A 19,351-nucleotide genomic window follows, 5' to 3' on the forward strand; every position below is an offset into this window, starting at 1 on the left:
GTAAATGTTAACTAAATTCTTGTTGACTGACTGAGTAGTATAATGGTTAAACACATTTGTCTTGGTGTATCTGTTTTTAAAACAAAAGACAAACTCTTTGATTCTCATTCGAAGAGGAGAAAGGAGAAGTATGAGGGAATCCCCAGCCTTAGTCCCAACTCTTTGATCATTTTCACCAAACACACCTGTAATCCTGACACATGGCTAGCTCACAGAGCCCTTGTTCTATAGCCCAGGTCTATAGGGCACATGGCAGGCATGCTCCCTCCGCAGCTTTTGGGAAGCTGCAGGCTCCCTCCATGGCTGCCCTAGGCTTGCCCTCTCCTCTGGTATGTGACGATTAGGGCTTCTGTTCTTCCTCTACATTAGATTAGGGGAGCTAGCTTATAAGTCAAAGTCTGGCTGTCAGTCAAAAAGTTAGGGCAGCTCCTTGGGGGACTGAAGAGAGGAGTGCTAGTGATTTTCTACCAGCCATCAGCCATTGACCTCCAACACCTTGTTACACATGGAAAATAATGACAAGTTCAAACCCTGGCTTTACCCTTTCACTCCCTAATCAGGTCATTTTTCCTCTCTGGGCTTTATTTTCCTTATCTGCAAAACACAGTTGGGGGAGGGTGTAGATAAAGCTCTAAAAGTCCACTGCAGGTCTAAAATTCTAGGATCCTTTGAAAGCTGTGGTTTGGCCTTTTGCTCAAAAAAGGATTTGCATTGGAGAATACTCTGAGTACTAGAGCATGTCACTTTCTCAAGTGGCCTTTCAACATAATTCAGTAAATGTTACTACTATTGCTATTACTATTACTACTAATAATAAAAATAAAAATAGTATATATGTAGTAAAGGTTGCAAAAATTTTATTTTATCCTCACAACAACACTAGGAGTTAGGTGCTATTATTATCCCCATTTTACAGATGAGGAAATGAATAGAGAAAGGTTAAGTGCCTTGCCCAGGGTCATAGGGCTGGTGTCTGAGACTGAATTTGAACTCAAGTCTTTCTTGACTCCACTTTTTGTTGTTGTTCAGTTGTATTTCAGTCCTGTTCTATTTTTTGTGTTCCCATTTAGGATTTTCTTGGCAAAGATACTGGACGGGTTTGCCATTTTCTTCTCCAGATCATTGTACAGATGAAGAAACTGAGGCAAACAGGGTTAAGTGACTTGCCCAGGGTCAAACAGCTACTAAGTGTCTGAGACCAGATTTGAACTCAAAAGAACGAGTCTTTCTGACTCTTGGCCCAGTACTTTATCCTCTGTGCTGCCTAGTTGCCCCAGACTGCCTACCAAACTAAAGGTCTATAGAGTTGTTGTGTTGACCTCATTCTTGTGTGCCTGTGAAACCTGCTGCCCACCAGGCCACCTAGCTGATCTTAAGTACCTACTATGTGCAAAGGCCCCTTTTAACATTTTAGTACAAAGTTTTTTTTTTAAAGCATAATCCTTGCCTTCAAGAAACTTATAATCCAATATGGATGAGAAGTATACAGATTACACAAATAAGTGTAATACAAGATAGTGATGGAGGCAAAGGAAAAAACAAGTGTTCTTTGGAGGAGGAAGTGATCCTGATTCAATGATCCCTTCAGTGAGGCATCTAGGGAGTCTTTTCCCTAGAAGGAAGCACCTGAGCTATCCTTGAAAGTAAAGATTGTGAATAGGTAAAAATGACAAGGGAATGAGTTCCAGTCATGGGAAACAGCTTATATGTATGCACAGTAGGTAGATTGGATATGCTAGTAAGTTAAGGGTCAAACGAGCAAGATCCCAGTCTAAATTGAAGAAGAAAGCAAAGCTAGATCCAAAGTCTGCAAATTTTATAATGACCGTCTCAACTGGATACAGCTTGTACTTCCTGCCAATCAGTTGGGGAGAAGACGTTGAACTAGTTGAAACATAGGATCATAGATTGAGAGGTTGGAAGGGACCTCGGAGAACATCTACTCCAACCCCATCATTTTACAGATGAGGAAAGTTTGTTCATCTGTGAAGTGAGGGGGTTGGACTAGATGTTCTCTCAGGTCCATTACAACGTCTAAATACACATTCCTTTGTTTTTAATAAGAGCAAGAAATAAGACTGGGATATGAAAGAAAGTCATCTAACTTCAAATGCAGATGTTGTGCCACTGGACTCCATTGCTTCCTACTGGTAATAGTCAAAAATAATTTCCATTAGTACTCCGGAGATACTCATTAATTTTAGTTTTGTTGACAACTCATTGGGCAGGAATGGTGGCACATACCCTGTAATCCCTCCTGGGGAGGCCAAGAATATTGAGAGTTCTGAGCTACAGTGGCCCAAGCTAAATGGGTGTCTACACTAAGTTCAACACAAATATGGGGAGCCCCTGAGAGCAGGGGGCCAAGAGGCTGTATAAAGAGGTCTGAAATGATCTATATCAGAAATGGAGCAGGTCAAAGGTTCTGTGCCAATCACTAGTGGGTCCAGGAGAGGCCATAGCACTTTCTAACCTAATTGAGTTAGGGAGACTGGTCTTCCTAACCAAAACAAACAAAATATTTATCCAATGTAATAGAGAGTATTGCTACATAATAACAACAAAATAACATTTATATAGTATCTACTACATGTTAGAGATTGTGCTAAGTGCTTTACAAATATTTACTCATTTGATCCTCACAACAACCCTGCAAGGTAGGTGCTATTATTATCCCCATTTTACAGTGGAGGCAAACAGAGGTTAAGTGACTTGCCCAGGGTTACACAGCTTTTAAGTGTCTGAGACTGGGTTTGAATTCAGGTCTTTCTGACTCCAGGTCCATCACTCCATAGTTGCCTATGTATTGCTACAAAGTTGGTGGTGAGTAACACTGTGGCATTTTTGCATAGTGACTAAGTATGCTGGAAGAAATACAACTCGTATAAGATTAACATTTTTTCAAGTCAGTCTTTTTGTTGACACACTTTAGAACCAAAAATCCAAGACTTTCTTCCTATACGTATAAAACTACCTATACATAAAACTATCTGAATTCGATTTTTGTTCTTTCTGACTCCAGAACAGTTTATTCATTTATTTCTCTAATTCACTCTGTTAAACTAGTAAGTCTTCAGTAGATAAAAGTTTTTAGCTTTCTTTCTATCCCTCTGCTGTGAGTATGAAATGCTCTACAGGCTATTTTGCCTAGACTTCAGTAGGTTTAATGACTACTGTGTACAACTAGTTTTTTGCTGTTGTGTGGAAAAATGTTTGCTAATTCCATGAAGCATCTCAATAATACCTTATCAGTTAGAATGTTATCCTCATTTGTTTAGGTCATCTCATATTCTTGCTTTTCATATTTAACAACACTTTCTCTTCCATCTGTATCACTTCATTTTTGTCCAGGGGTTAAGATAATGGGACTCCAGGTATTAAATTCCTTTGAGATTGCTCATGCTAATATAGGTACCATTCTGTCAAAAGGAAGTTTATGTGAGTATCCAATAATAATAAACAGAATAACTGGCACTTAGATAATACTTAAGGCTTTGCAAAGTGATTTTGTTGTAGTTTAATTTGAGTGTCAACAAGAATTGTTTGGCAAATAGGCTTGTTGAGGAGAAGAGTATCTTTTCTGGCTTTGTGTCCTAGCACACAGTTGGCTCTAGATTGATTTTGGTTTTCAAAAATAAAATGGGAATTTTTCTTGTAGCTTGGTCAAATGATTAGTAAGTAGGTCAGTTCTTTCTTCTATTTTATTTTAAGGTTGAATTTTTCAAAATCGGGAAATATAACCAAAATAATTTTAAAATTTTATGAATTCAGTCACCTTCTTTCTTGATCAGAGTATGCATTTGAGGACTTATCATTGATCTGTTTAGAGAAGGGGGGGTCTCTAAAGTTCTTGAACCCAAGGTAGAAGATGTATGATCAAAATAAAGCATAAGTAAGGCAGTGTCACTTTGCTACTCAGTAAACTTAAGTGGTTCTCTATTACTTCTAGGATCAAATATAAACTCCTCTGCTTGACTTTTAAATCCCTTTACAACTTGTACCCAGCCTAGCTCTCCAGCCTTCTATTATTACTCTCCTTCCTGTTCTCTACAGTCCAGCTAAACTGGCTGTGCTTGCTCCTCACACTCATAAAAAGCACAGCAAATGCATCCAAGCATGAATGGAAAATGAAAGTCTGATTCCATCCATTAAGCAGATCCAGGTAAAGAGAAATATTTAAAATAAAAACTCTGCGGAGTTGAAATAAGAGAAATACTTTGACTTATTGCTTTTGCTGTGTGGTCAATACATACTTATAGAGGAAGAACTCCTTAAAAAAAAAACTCCAAAAAACCAAAAACAACCCTATATATTCACTGATAGTAAATGAATGAAACCTATTGTTTGATTGTATATTTAAAAGAAATTCTTCTGCTTCACTGGTTAAGTAATTGAATTAATTAAATAACTAGTTACTAACAATGTGGGCAAGTCTTTTTTACCCCTGAGATTTCACCACCACCACCCCCAAATGAAGCACATTCAGTTAAATTGCTCATAAGGGCAAAAAGTTTTTTTAATAATTAATAAAATATTATTTATTTCATATTTATCTAATAGTTTTAAAATTTCTGTTTGGGAGGATGTTTTATAATGCACATAATATATTAATGTAATAAAAGATAGGGATAGGAACTGAACCTAGGATTGCATTGATTTAGGGTCCTTCTGGATGAGGAAACTACATCTCCTGATGCAGTCAGCACCTTCATTGTCACTTTACAGTCTTAGAGAACTGCCCAGATATAAAAGGTTAAATGACTTGCCCAGGGTCATTGATGTAGGACCCAAATCTTGCTGGTTTTGAGTCCTGCTCTCCATCTACTGGCATGGCTGCCTCTTTGCTAATAATCCATGCATATAACTGATAAATAAATCTACAGAAGATGGAAGTTCATACTTGAAATTTCTTTAATGATCAGAGTTTATCATCAAAAGTTTAGAGACTGCTGATTTAGCATATTCAGTTTTTCAAAAATATCCACCAGATTTGCAAGTTTTGGGAAGAAATTTTTGTCAAAGTGAATTTGCTTCATTTTATCACTAAGAACAATACCACTTTCTTTTTCTAGCACAAACACTTATTTTGAAGGACTTTGGCAAAAAATCAGCATATTTGGCAATAATAAAAGGAGTCTTGTGTCCTGCCCTTATGTCCCCACACAGCTTTGCAAGCCGTCTTCTCTTTAGTGGAGAGTTTTTTTATGTAAATTTGAGTACTATAAAACAGAGGTGTCAAATATTTGTGCACTGCTGAGTGCAGCTTGAACCATGTTAAAATAGAATTGGAAAATAGTAACAAAAATAAATACAAATACAATGTAACATAGACAATATTGTGTTTTAAAACTAAGTCAGTATGTGGCCCACGGGGTCCTTATGTACATTTCAGTGGTTACCATTTCTATTTGAGTTTGACACTACTAAAAGATTATGAAAACTTACAAACTGCATCTAACCTCTCAGGGTTCTCAATACAAGTGATTGTAATGCATACAATGTGTACAAATTTCACAATGGGGTCAGCCACATTTTTAGCTAGTGTTTGTAGAGCTATGTTTCATCTTGACACAGATTATGTTCCATCACTGTGGAGTCCAGTACAAAGTCTTATGTTATATAAAAACTTTAAAAAAGCCTGGAAACAGATGGACCATTGTTTAATACGATAAATAAGTATATCTCTTAAACCAAAGGCTAATGTTATTGTAATGGGGAAACCACCATAAGCTTTTCAAAGGAATAAAGGGATAAACAAGGATAATCATTCTCCATATTATTATTTGTCAGTTCCAAAAATCTTAATGATAAGACGAGGGAAAAATAAAGGCATAAAAAGATGACAAGATCATTCCTATTTGTAGTTAACATGATGATTTACTTAGAAAAACCCAGAGATTCATCAAGTAAACTAATTGAGGCAATTAATAGCTTCAGAAGTAGCAGGACACAAAGTAAATCCACAAAACACCATCAAAAAAATTTTTTAGCATAAATAAATCAGTGGTGTACTTTGTCAGATGCTCTTTCTGTATTTATTGACCCTGTGGTTTGAGGTATTTTTGTCTTTAATGTGATTATGTTAGTTGATTTCCCAATGCCGAACCATTCTCATGTCTCTAGTTCAAATTCACCTTGCCCAGGTGAATTCACCATCCAGACAGACTCATATTTTGATGCTCAACACCTTCTCAGCATCCTCAGTTGCCCCTTCCCTCTGATTGAAGGACTGGAGGGTAGAGCAATAAATTCCTCCAAAAGCCTGATAGAGAGGGCTCAGAACTTTGCAGGAATCTTGTCACTTTCTAATAGTTGTTCAATTCCCCTTGAGGCATCATGTCCTATGCTGCTCCCCCTACCCCCATGCTCCTTTTCTCTTTTCAGCTTCCTTTTGAGTGTTATCTTCCTACATTAAATTGCAAGGTCCTTTAGAGCAGAGACTGTCTTTCTTTTTTCTTATTTGTATCTCCAGTGCCTGGCATATTGTAGGCACTTAATAGTTACTGAATTGAAGTCATGGTGAATATTTTCAGATATATTACCATAGTTTTTGTTAGAATTTTATTTTAAATTTTTGCATCAATGTTAATTAGTAATATTGGTTCATATTTCTTCGTCTTTGTGTGATCTTTCCCTTGTTTCGCTTTTAAGACCTTATTAGTCTCACAAACAGCTTGGTAGAGTGTTGCTTTAACTTGAGAATAATTGGTGGTAACTGCTTTTTAAGATTTTGACAGAGTTCACTTGTAAATCTGTTTGGACCATGGTTCTCCCCTCTACCCACTTTGGTACTTATTTTATGGTTAAATTGTGAGATTTTGCTACTTCATGACTTGGAGTTTTTAATGTAGCATTTTTTTTCTCTAGCAGTTATCTATGGATTTAGTTAATGAGTACTCTGTTCTCTATATTCAAAACTTAGCAGTTTGCATATATTATTTCCTGTCATGTTGTATTTAGATTTTTTTTTTTTTAGAGGGAGGTCTATGCTCAAGTCCCAAAATATGAGGATATGGTTGGAGAGGGAAAGATATGTGTTGGGTCTTTGAACTCCAGAGAAAGGAGGCTGAAAAGCCTGATAGTGGGGAAAGAAACTAAAAAGAGAAAAGAAATGATTTCCAGCAAGATATTAGGGGAGAAGTCATGGATAAGTCCAGTTCCCCTCCATCATCTCAGATTACGTATAAATTTATAAGATAGAGTAAAATACTGACCACAAATGCTTAAAAAAGGGGATTTGAAAGAATTTGTGACAAAACTCCCAGAAAATCCAGTAAAGTGATAACCGAAGAAAAATGAGCCAAAAATCCAATGAATAAAAAATTACAGGTGGAAGGAAATTCTTGCCCCCCAAAAAAATTTCTGAAGAAAGGGGAAGTGCTACAGCCACTCAATCCTTTGAAATGACTGAAAATTGTAATAACTTCTAGACTGCTCCAAAGATCAATTTAAAAGATTAAAAAAAAGATATAAAGATGGAAATTCTTCTCAAAAGAAGTAAAAAGAAAAAATAAAATAAAAAGAGCACAGGGCACTTAGAACAAGTGACAATAGATCCCCAGAAGGATAGCATAGCAGGACTGGAACTCCATTACAGAGGTGGAAGAAAAATTGATTGTCTAGGTCCCGATTCTGCATCTGGTTCAATAGATGACTTAGCCTAATGATTCACATGCTAAATTCATTTTTCTAAAAATATACCCAGTACCCTTAGGGAAAAGCAATTCCTAAGGCAATCAGAAGCAGTTCAGGAAGATATAAGCAGATAAAAGGAGAGAGGCAGGAAAGTTAAAAGCAGTCAGCAAGGATTTTCCCTGGGGTTTCTAGAACTCTTGGGCAGAAATCATTCTTATGTTCTTCTTGCCCAAAGGCACTACAGCTTGGTCCCAGATAAGTCCACTTGAGGATAAAATTAACTCAAACTGCCCCAGGTCTATACCTGTCTTGCTCACAGCAAGACTTAGTAGCTGATTTTGTTGGAGATGGGATTGTTAACTTAAATCTTCCTAGTTTACTTGGTTTTACGAGCAAAAGTCTAAGCAATTGAATCGGTATTTTCATATTAATATAGCTAGACAAAGTTATTAAAAACTCATTTTTGAAGGAAAAAAGAGAACATCTATGATCAGACTTCAAGGGGGAGAAGATTGAAAGAACTGGGAGGATAAAAGGGGAAGAATAGAATTAATATTTCAATATTTCTTAGACTAGTATACCCATTTCCTGATTGCTTGACTAATTTTTACAGGGAGAAGGAAAACACAGAGAAAGGTGTTTGGGGGAAGCAAGTAGAGTAGGAGGATAGGATCTTGTCTCTAGAGGAAAGGGAGAGGGAACTGTAAGGTTTTATATTTTTAGTTTCTTGTCCTACCTGAAGATCTTTGAGAGAGAAGGGAAAGAGCACTGATGAGCTAAGCTCCAGTTGTTAGAGTGGGAACTGGGTCGTACACGTAGACAGTGAACACTTGTTTCCCCAGGGAGAAGGGAGTAATGCAAAGAGGGCTTAAAACTGGTCCCTGGTGGGGGAAAAAAAGGTAATCCAAGACATCTTTTCTGTGTTGTGTTTCTCTTTTTCAGGAGCCACCTCCCACATATGGGTGCCTCACTCAAAAGAAGGAAATTTAGGTTAATTAAGTCATTGAGGAATGAGGCAGTGGTCTCAGCAAGAGCAGGTAGCAACTTAAAAGCCTTGAAAACAATTCTGGATGTGAGGTCCACAGTCTAACTCTCACCTCACTCTGCCTCCATCATTAATTGATATTTCTGGGAAGAGACTTCTAGGTAAAAGAGTCTCAAACCAGATGAGGAGACACATCTATAATTGTAAGAATAGTTGTGGGAAGGATTAAGAAGGGATTAAGGTTTTGGTTTTGTTTATTTTTTTTTTATTTGTTTTTGTCTTTCAGAAGTCCTATCCTTACAGGAAAGCGAGGTCATAGAATAAAGAATAAGCAAATGAAAAGCCAGTGAAGTTGGAATATTAGATTCTAAAGTATTGTGGAAGGGGAAAAGAGTAAAGAGAAGAATGAATTTAATATTTCTTGGAAAGAATTATGATTCAAACTATCATTGGGAAATGAGGGTAGAGAGCATTTCTTACCGTGTTCTTATCTGTGCTAGGAAAGGAAAGGGTTAAAAAATTTTAATCATGGTGAAAACAAAGAATTTGGGCTGGGTAAGATAACTGGAGGGGTGGAGGTAGAGGGAGAGTCTGTGGGAGGAAACTAGGATTAGTTCAATTTAGCAAAACAAATCCAGAGAGATTGAGGGCTAATTTAAAGGATGTATAAAAGAGATTAAGAGAATAGAATAGTAAAAAAAAAAAAAAAATTTCAAAGTACAACTACAAAATGTATATAAAATATCCAAGTTAGCCTACTGAAACAAACCCAAGACACATAGATTCAACTACAAAACACACTTTACAGAAATAAGAAGTTGTAAATAGTTGGAGAGAATAGTTTTTCGTGGTTTGGTCATGTCAGTGGGGAAAAAATTAAGCTAGATGTTTAGTGCTACCAAGAAATTGCTTTACAGAGTTTAGTGACCTTTTAAAATAATCCAATCATTGGTACAGTGAATAATTTTGAGGGAATTGCAGGACAAGGGGGAAGATAAAGTCATAAAGGAGATAAGGATATAAAGATGGCCTAGAATGACCAGATTTCAAACTATATTACAAAATAGCAATCATTAAACCTATTTGGTATTGGTTAAAAAATATAAAAGTAAATCAGTAGAATTGACCAGACAAACAAACACATAGTGAGCCAGTGGTTAATTTTTTAAAAATTTAAGTTTTTAAAAAATTACAAACATAATTCATTAGAGAAAAATTGCTAGGAACTGGAAGACTGTTTAGTAGAAAATAGAGTTCAGCCACTGTTCAAGTAATCTAAATATATAAGATCACCAAATCAGAGAACAGCAGGCTATCACTTTTATAACTGTGGTTATGGAATAAATTCATTAGCAGACAAGTGATGGAGGAAGTTAGAAGGGACAAATTATATAAATTTTAAATTTATGTGATATTTTCAGATTCTTTGACTACTTATCTCTTAAGAATGGTTTACCTATATATTTATGTCAATTCCCTTCCCCTCCCCCAATTTGGTAGCTTCTCTCATTCTAGTTATATTGCTTTTGTTCACACTCAGAGATATAAGGGCAATAAGAAATCATCTAAAATCTTATTCCTATGAAATCAGACATGTTTACTTGAGTACTTAAAAGCAACCATAGTTCCAGCATTGTGGGTGTTTTCTATACCAGTTTCCTCCAAAGTGGAAGCTTCTACAGAAAGATTTTTTTCTTTTTCTTTCTGGATAATTTAATCACTTTGTTAACAAAAGGATGGCCATTTGACCATCTCTCTTGGACCAAAGACCTACAGAAAGATTTTCCCAAACCCTTTTAATTCTAATATCTTTCCTCTGTTAATTATTTCCTATTTTCCTATATATAACTCTTTTGTACATTTTTGTTTGTCGTCTCACCCATTAGATTGTGAACTCCTTGAGGAGTTCACTTGAGGATTGAGACTGTCTTTTGTCTGTTTTGTACTCTTAGTACAATGCTTTGGACATAGTAGGAACTTAACACGTGTTTATTGAATGGGGGCCATGGGCTGACCCCCTTTAATCAGTTGGAGGTGGGAAGATAGAGTCTCACCTTTCTTAATGGTAACCAATAGTGAGACATTCCCCAAACTCTTATCCCTCAACACCCCCTCCCATTCCATCTTCTCTCTTCACTGAGCAAACCTCCCACTTCTGAAAAGACACCTTAAGAAGACACATGCCCCAAATTGAACTCATTATTTTTTCCCCTCCCTTCCTCAAGCTTCCCTTCTTTCAGACTTCCTTATTTCTGTCAAAGGCACCACCATCCTTCCAGTTTCTCAGTTCGTAACAATAGCATTATCTGGGACTCCTTCAACTCCTTTACCTTATATAGCTAATCAGTTGACAAATCTTGCCATTTCTACCTTCACTACATCTCTCATATCAGATGCTGTGTCTTGGGTCACACAGTTACCATCATGGGTCAGGCACTCATCACCTCTTGCTTGGGTTGTTCCAATATCTTTTAATTGTTTGCCCTGCCTCAAGTCTCTCCATACTTTTGTCTGTTCTTCACACTGGTGCCAAAGTAATTTTCCTTCAGCACAGATATGACCATATTCCTCCTCTTCTCAGCAGATTCCAGGGTCTTCCTATTACCTTTAAGATAAAATATTAACTTTTTTTTTAAGCCGTACATAATCTAGTGCTATCCTATCTTTTCCAGATTCATTGGAAATAATTTCAGCTTCCTGAGCCTTCTTCCCTCTAGCCAAACTGGCCTATTCTCTGTTTCTTCTACACTCCACCCCACCTTTGTGCCCTTGTACAAACTATTCCATGTTTCCTGAAATGTACTCTCTTCCTACCAATTCACCTCTCTTTCTTTAAGAATGCTCTAGCATCATCTTCTGCATGAAGCCTCTCCTAGTGCCTTTCATCCCAAACTACCTTGTATTTACTACTTTGTAAATAACTTTGGGTATCTGTTCACTTTATATTTACACTGTCTATAGTTTTATGTGTATTTATTTGTATTTATTTCCCCCATTGTAACTTCAAATAGACATTATTTTGGTCTTTGTAGTTGCGTCTTCAACACATTGCATCTCTTCCTAACATGGGGAAGATGCTTACTAAATACTTGCTCTTTGATTGTAAACTGCTACCTGGGCACCTCAAGAGGTTGCTGCACATGTGTTGTAAAATTCTGTAACTCTGCCTTCCCGATCACCTCGTGGCCACAGCAGGTGCTCCTCAGAAAGTTGGGTTTGCACTCTAGGGCAACCCCTTTTTGTTTTGGTTAGGACTGAATAAATCACACCGGATAAGCAAGTACAGGTAGGTATTACATTACATTATTTTACCTCCCCCCACTGCCAACTCACTCTTTTTCTAAACTTACCTATTAATATCAAAGGACGCTATCATCTTTCTTCTGGTCACCCAAGTTTACAACCTCATCATTATCCTCTACTCTCCATTCTCCTTCACCTCACATATCCAATCAGTTGCTAAATCTTATTTTCCACCTCCACATCTTTGCCATCTGTCCCCTTCTCTCTACTCACCAGCCTTGACCATACTTCATACTTTTATCACTTCTTGTCTGAATTAATACAATAAGCCTAATTGCTTTTCCTACTTCAAGTCTCTCTGCTCTCCAATTCCATCTTCCACATAGCTTCCACGTGACTTTCCTAAAATTTAGGCCTGATGATAGGATTCTCCATTTGACAAATCTACTCACTCCCTATTGACTCTAGGACCAGATCCCAATTCATATTTATGATATTTTGATTTTTGTGTAAATTTCATAATGTACCTAATTATTAGCACAGCAGTTAATGTATACCTATTTTAGAAAGAAGTAAATGTAGGGGAGAACAGATTTTTTTTAATTGATTAGAGTGCATGATTTTTAAAAGTTTAAAGCCTGATGCCCTAGCTCAATGTGGATCATAATTCTTTCATACTATTGGGGCAGGTCTGACTCAGACAGGTACCTTATTCGTGCTTAATATTGGAATGAAATGAGACACTTGTACGTAGGTTGTTCATTCGTTAGCAAAGGGATGTTTACTTAGCCCTAATATAAAAAGGATATAAAATAAGGATACATTAGCACATAGGTCAGGTCCCCCTCACCTACATATGAAAACGAGTCTGTAGCAAGGCTGGCTGTTGTGACTCCCTGGTCTTGAGACTTTTATCAAATTTTAAGGGTATAGACTCTAGTGGGTGAGCTTTTTTATGCCCTTAGGTAACTAGGAAACCAAATCAATTCAGCCAGAGGCTACCAGGAAAAACTTTATCAAGGTAGATTCAGCTTGAGCCTTGACTCAATCCCATTTCCCACTGACTCAGCTTTGTCATCTTTTAGGGAAAATATAGCTTAACCCAAGTTGGCTGTAGGGTAGGGGTAGGGTGACCCTGATAAATTAGCCTATCACACATGTACTAATCTTCTTGAATTACTATGACTTTAAAAATTCATTGCCTTCGGGTGATGAATCTCTCCAAACTTAGCTAGGCCTGGCCTTGTGTGACAGATTATGGCTATCTCTCAAGTTGTTACTTAAAGCCATTCTAATGTCTTTGTCCTGCTGCTACAGTTTTTTATTTTATTTTCAATTCCACATTTTTTTTTCCTTCCAGCCCCTCCCCTACCCATTGAGAAGACAAGAAATTTGATACCCATTTATACATATACAGTTATGCAAAACATTTCCATCTTAACTGTGTTTTGGGGGGGGGAAGGCAGGAAAAATAAAGGAAAAATATGTTTCAGTCTGCACTGTGAGTCCATTAGTTCTCTATCTGAAGGTGAATAGCATTTTATATCATGAGTCCTTTGGAGCTGTAGCACATTGTATTGATCAGAATTGTCTTTCATAGTTGTTTCATAATTGATTATCCCTACAATTGTATTGTTACTGTGTAGATTGTTCTCCTGGTTCTGCTCACTTCACATTTCATCAGTTTATACATATCTTCCCAGGTTTTTCTTAAACCATCCCCTTCATTGTCAAACTCTTCAAGAATCCAGGATTATTTCCATAACATGATGTGATATCAAAGGCCTTTAGTAAAATGGAATATAATTGAGAGAACTCTTTATCAGTTTTAAGAAAGGCCTTCATGGGGAAAAATGAATCTTAAAAATCTCAAATTCAAATGAGAGGAATGTGTAGGTATAGAGCAGTTTCCTGCTTTATTTTCATATCACAAGTTCATTTTCCTTCAATTGGTTTTGAAAAAGATATTGCAGGAAGAGCAAAATTAGTACTTCTCCACAAATAAATGTGAGGTTATTTATACAAAGCCTAAGGTATAAAGAAAGTTCCACGAGCAGGCACAATGTCTCCAAAAATGAAAATATTTGCATGTAGTTAATAAACATAGTAGAAAAGTTGGGGGCAGCTAGGTGGTGCAGTGGATAGAGCACCGGCCCTGAAGTCAGGAGGACCTGAGTTCAAATTCAGCCTCAGACCAAACACTTGACACCTACTAGCTGTGTGACCTTGGGCAAGTCACTTAACCCCGATTGCCTCACCAAAAAAATAAAAAGTCATAACTTCTGAAAAGGCTATGCCTTCTAGTCAGCTACCACACAGAGGCAAACAGAGAGAAAAAGGAGGTTACTTAAGGAATTTACTGATACAGAGATGTAGAGAAATTCAGCTAACTCCAGCGTCTTTTTTCGGCTGAAGATTTAATTACTCAACATTCAAATCAGTATCACTTTTCTTTCCTAGTTAGCTTGAGAGATGACATTTTCCTATGGTAGCCAATAGTGAGACTTGTTCCCAACAGTTACATCTACCCTTACCCTTCAACACTCCCCGACTCCATCCCCTCTCTCCACTGAGCAACTTCTCCACTTCTGAGAAGACACCTTAAGTTCAACATGTCCCAAACTGCATTCTTTATCTTCCTCCCCTTCCTTCTTCTAGACTCTAGAGAGAGGATGCATTTACTACTCCCTCTGTGCCAAGTGCTGTGCTAAGCTCTGGAAATACTAGAGCAAGAAAACAAATGGTTCCTACTCCCTATGAACTCAAATTTAAAAAAACAAAAAGGAAGACAGAATATAAAGGAGACCTGGAAAGAGTGGGGTCGGGGAGAAGATGGAAACTCTGTGGAGGGAGAGCACATGGAGGGGGCAGGGTATTGAGCTCAAAGTAGAGAGTGAATATCTCAGTTGGACTTTTCCATGATATGGCAGATCCAGGCAGCCATTGGCCAATCATTCAGGTGGCCTCAGGGTTGGGTTCACCAGTGTAGAAGTGGAGCCTTCTAGTGTGGTGGTCACTCTTATGTTTTTTATTTCTTTTTGCTGGACCTCTAACACAGATCTCAATTTTCTTTTCAGATACTGATAATCCTATGACTTTTTAATCCCATTTCTATAACAATTAGGCTGCTCAGCGACTGAATAAATAAACAATGAGAATATGCATATGGATTACTGAGGAGTATAAATACAATTCTTTGATATTCTTTTGGAATTATTTCAGAAAGAGTCAATTTTTTCAGAGTGACTTTCAAGTTAGCTAATATTTATTTGAGTTTTTTTTTTTTTTTTTCTTGTCTCCTTTGACTAATGATGGGGTAGATCTCTGCTCTGGTAAGTTTTTACATAACTACTAAGAACCTGAGAGAGATGACACGTAGGCAAACCAGGCCACAGTGAAACAATTACTGCTATACCAACACTTAACTCTACCAACTCACTTCCCAGGATAGAGCCCTGGTCCTGAAGTTAGGAAGACTTGAGTTCAAATAAGGACTCATACATTTACTTGCTATGTGACCCTGGGGAAGTCGCTTAATTTATGTCTACCTCAGTTTCCTCATCTATAAAATGGGGATAATAATAACACCTATCTCCCAGGGTTGTGAGGATCAAATGAGGTAGTATTTGTAAAGCATTTAGCACATTGCCTGGCATGTAGTGGATGCTTAATTAAATACTTGTTCCCTTCCCTTCATCCTCTACAATCATTGGAATGCAGTGATCATCACTAAGTCTCGCAGTATTCAATATTGTACAGTCACATAAATTTGTAAAGTGGTTTTCTTATACATGAAGACTAACCTAATTCACTGAAGTAGCATTCTGTAACCATTGCAATTTTTCATATAACTGACATTGGATAATGATACTAAAAAATCCTGACAGGAGAATATTTAGCTGAAACTAATAACCTAAAAATTAATAGTTAGTAAAGGTAAATTCTTACACTTGGGTTAAAAATCAGCTTCACAAGCATAAGAGGAGTCTTGGTCAAATAGTTTAGCTGAAAAAGATCTGGGGGTCTTAGTGGATGATAATATCAGCCAAAATAAGCTAGTATAATTTGGCCCACATTAGGAAAGGTACTGTGTCCAGATACAATTGTCTTTTGATCTTATCAAAACACATTTAGAGTATTATGTTTAGTTCTGGGTGCTTCTGATCTTGGAAAAGACATCCATAAGCTGGAGAGCAACCAGAGGATGGTGACGGAGGAAACAAATGGTGAGTAGTGATTGAGGTGCTGAATTTAAAGTCAAGGAGTCCTGTTGTCAATTCCCACCTCAGACATTTACTAGTTGTGTGACTATGATCAAATAACTTAACCTTCCTGTGCCTCAGTTGTCTTATCCTTAATATGAGGTTAGATTTGTGGGTGTCTTAAGTTCTCTTCCATGATCCCATGACCAAGTTAGGGAAGGACTTTGAGTTCATATTTGAAGGAACTGAAGCTATTCAGCATGCATGTGACTTAGGTGGGGACTGAGAGTTGTCTCCAAGAATTGGAAGGTCTGTTGTAATGGAAGAGGTATAGATTTGTTTGTCCCTAAAGGGTAGAATTGGGATCTCTAGAGTGATATTGCCTGGAGGTAGATTTAGGCTTGATATGAGGAAAACCAATCTTCTTAACTCTCAGAGTCATCCACAAAAATGTAATGGGTGGCCTCAGGAAGTGGGGAATTACCTCTTAGTAGACATCTTCCAGCAGAGATTGAGTGATTGATTACTTGCTAGGTATGTTGCAAAGGGTAGTCTTATTTAGGTATGGGTTGAATTAGGTGGACTCTGAGATGCCTTCTAACTCAGCTTCTAGAATTCATTAGGCTTACAGGCTCTACGGGAGGAGACAAGAAAAAAGGAATTACCATCAAAAATAGTCTGTCAGTCAGCAAGCATTTATTAAGTGCTTACTGTGTGCCAGACACTGTCCTACCAGTTAGAGTGTTGAGGATGAATAATACTTGCAGGATTGTGGTAATTATATCACTTATGTTTGGGTTTATTAGAAAGGTGCATGGTTACTTTAAAGATCTTTTTCTATGGGGTTTTTAGGGATGAAAAGGGACTAAAAAGGTGTTTTTGTGTAAAGTGAGAGATTTATACTATCAAAAGAGATAAACTTTTGCCACTATTATAGATGAATGCTTTGATACATAATAGGAGTAGGAAAACATCTTTTTTTACTGAAAAAAAGTGCTAATATATGTATATCTATTCTACTTTCAGATAGAATGGATCCATATGTATGTAGCTTTTCAGACAGATTTGAACAGTTTGAGTCAGAAAATAATAATAGTAATAATGGCTAATATTTATATATTGCTTACTATGTGCCAGGCACTGTGCTAAGTGCTTTTCAATTATTACCTCATTTAATCCTCAAAACAACCCTGGGAGGTAGGTGTTATTATTATCTTCATTTAACAGATGAGGAAACTGAGACAAACAGGTTAAGTGACCAGTGTTACACTTGTAGTGTCTGTGGCCAGATTTGAACACAAGTCTTCCAGACTTTAGGCCAGCGTTTTATTATACTTCAGCACCTTTTTTTTTTTTTGTATACTTTGGTGTATAATATAAAGACTCAAATTCCTTTGCAAATGAACTTTGTGAATATGAATGAACAAATAAATGATAATTCACTTGTGTGGGAACAGTTTAATGTTATAAAGAGGCAGAAAATTATCTTTTACTTATTGGAGACTGGAGAAATGCATGTAAAGAAACAGTTACAAAGACATTAATGAAATATTGGTCTAAATTGAAGCCTTCAGAGCTACAAGCAATATGGGTACTTCAGCTCATTTGCATGTAACTGTTTATGATCAAAGAGGGTAAAATTAATAAAAAGAGAAATAAGATAAACATTTGGAGGCTGAGGTATGATTTAAAGGACTTTCAATTTGATTTGTGACAGGTATCTGAAAGTCAGGAGGCTCTCATTTAAGCAAACAAAATGTAGAGAAATTGGATAAAAGAACCCTTTTAGGAGCTCTTCATGCCAGTCAAGCTGCCTTGCTGGCTGCTCCCCCTGATGTGGTTCCCTCTCTGACCTCTGTGCCTTTTGTTCAAGTGGTCCCACATGGCTAGAATGCAGTCACTCTTCATCTCTGCTTTGCAGAATCCCTAGCTTCCTTCAAAGCATGTATTCAACATTTAACAAATAAATCCCTACTGTGTGCCAGGCATTATACTAAGGCCTGGACATATAATGACAACAAAACAGTCTCTACCCTCCAGGAGCTTACATTCTATGGGAATCTAGTCTGTAACTCAAAGTGCCCTATTCTACTGGAGGCCTTTCCACTTCCATTCTCCCCGGTCTGTCCAATTGTTAGCTGTAGTTCCTACTGATTTTTTTTGTATATATTTTAATTTGTGACAGTAGACCCACAAGGGCAGGGACTATTTCATTTTTAACCTTTGTATCCCTGGTGCTTTGTACGTAATGTGAGCTTAATAAAAGTTTTGTGAATGGAAATGAAATCAATGTATTCGATAAGTTCTTTTTTCTTAGGAAGCATTATAAAAGAACACTTGATTCTTGTACTTGGTAGAGAGCTGGGTTCAAAACCTACCTCTGACACTTATTTTTTACCTTGGATAAGTCACTTCTGAGTCTCAATTCCTTAACAATACTATGGGATGAATAGTACCTATAATACTCCAAGTGATATAATGTACCCAAAGTTCTTTTCAAGATTTAAATTACTGTATTAATGTCTTCCTTTATGGCAATTAAAGGAATTATGGGAAATTATTGATATTGGCTTAAATTTTTTTGGCTTGGAATTTAATATTTTGACCATTTGACATTTTTTTTCTTCTTAGGATGAACTTGACCTCACAGACAAACATAGAGAAGCCATGTTTGCTCTTCCAGCAGAGAAGAAATGGCAAATATATTGCAGCAAGAAAAAGGTCAGAGATGGATGTGTTTCTTTTTAAAATATGATTTAGCTAATATAGAAATATGTTTTGCATGATTGCACATGTATAACCTGTATCAAATTGCTTATCATCTCAAGGAGGGGTTGGTGGAGGAGAGGGAGGAAAAGAATTTGGAAATCAAAAAAAATTTTTTTAAAGTTAAAAATTATTTTTACATGTAATTGGGAAAAATAAAATATTCAAAAAAAATAAAATGTTAAAATGCTTAAATCTCTCTCATTTAGCACTTCTCCAGGAGGCAGTTCTTCATATTAAAAGTCTGATGAAAGTATCTGACAATATCACCTACTTATATTTTAGTTATATGAATATACCATCGTAACAGTGTTCTTCCCTCTTTTCAGTTACCTTTCAATGATCTCAGACTTAACGGTTGAATCTTCTCCTTAACTTGAAGTATGAAGTTGGGGAAAATAAACTCACTATTCTGGACCTCAGTTTCCTAATCTATAAAATGAGTGGGTTGAAGTAAAAAAGGGATTCTAAAATGTGTGTGTGTGTGTGTGTGTGTGTGTGTGTGTGTGTGTGTGTGTGT

The 19,351-nt window shown here is 36.8% G+C and overlaps 1 protein-coding gene across 3 annotated transcripts in view; it reads left to right on the top strand.

The window, feature by feature from the left end:
* Positions 1-19,351, top strand: part of DAAM1 (dishevelled associated activator of morphogenesis 1) — a 202,785-nt gene that overhangs the window by 86,832 nt on the left and 96,602 nt on the right. For all 3 annotated transcript variants that reach the window (XM_027842878.1, XM_027842880.1, XM_027842879.1), the window contains exon 3: positions 18,697-18,786. In XM_027842878.1, coding sequence (XP_027698679.1) covers positions 18,697-18,786 — 90 coding nt within the window. The remainder of the gene's footprint in view (positions 1-18,696; positions 18,787-19,351) is intronic.

This window comes from Vombatus ursinus, unplaced genomic scaffold (genome assembly GCF_900497805.2).
Source record: "Vombatus ursinus unplaced genomic scaffold, bare-nosed wombat genome assembly UNPS02014893.1, whole genome shotgun sequence".
NCBI lineage: Eukaryota > Metazoa > Chordata > Mammalia > Diprotodontia > Vombatidae > Vombatus > Vombatus ursinus.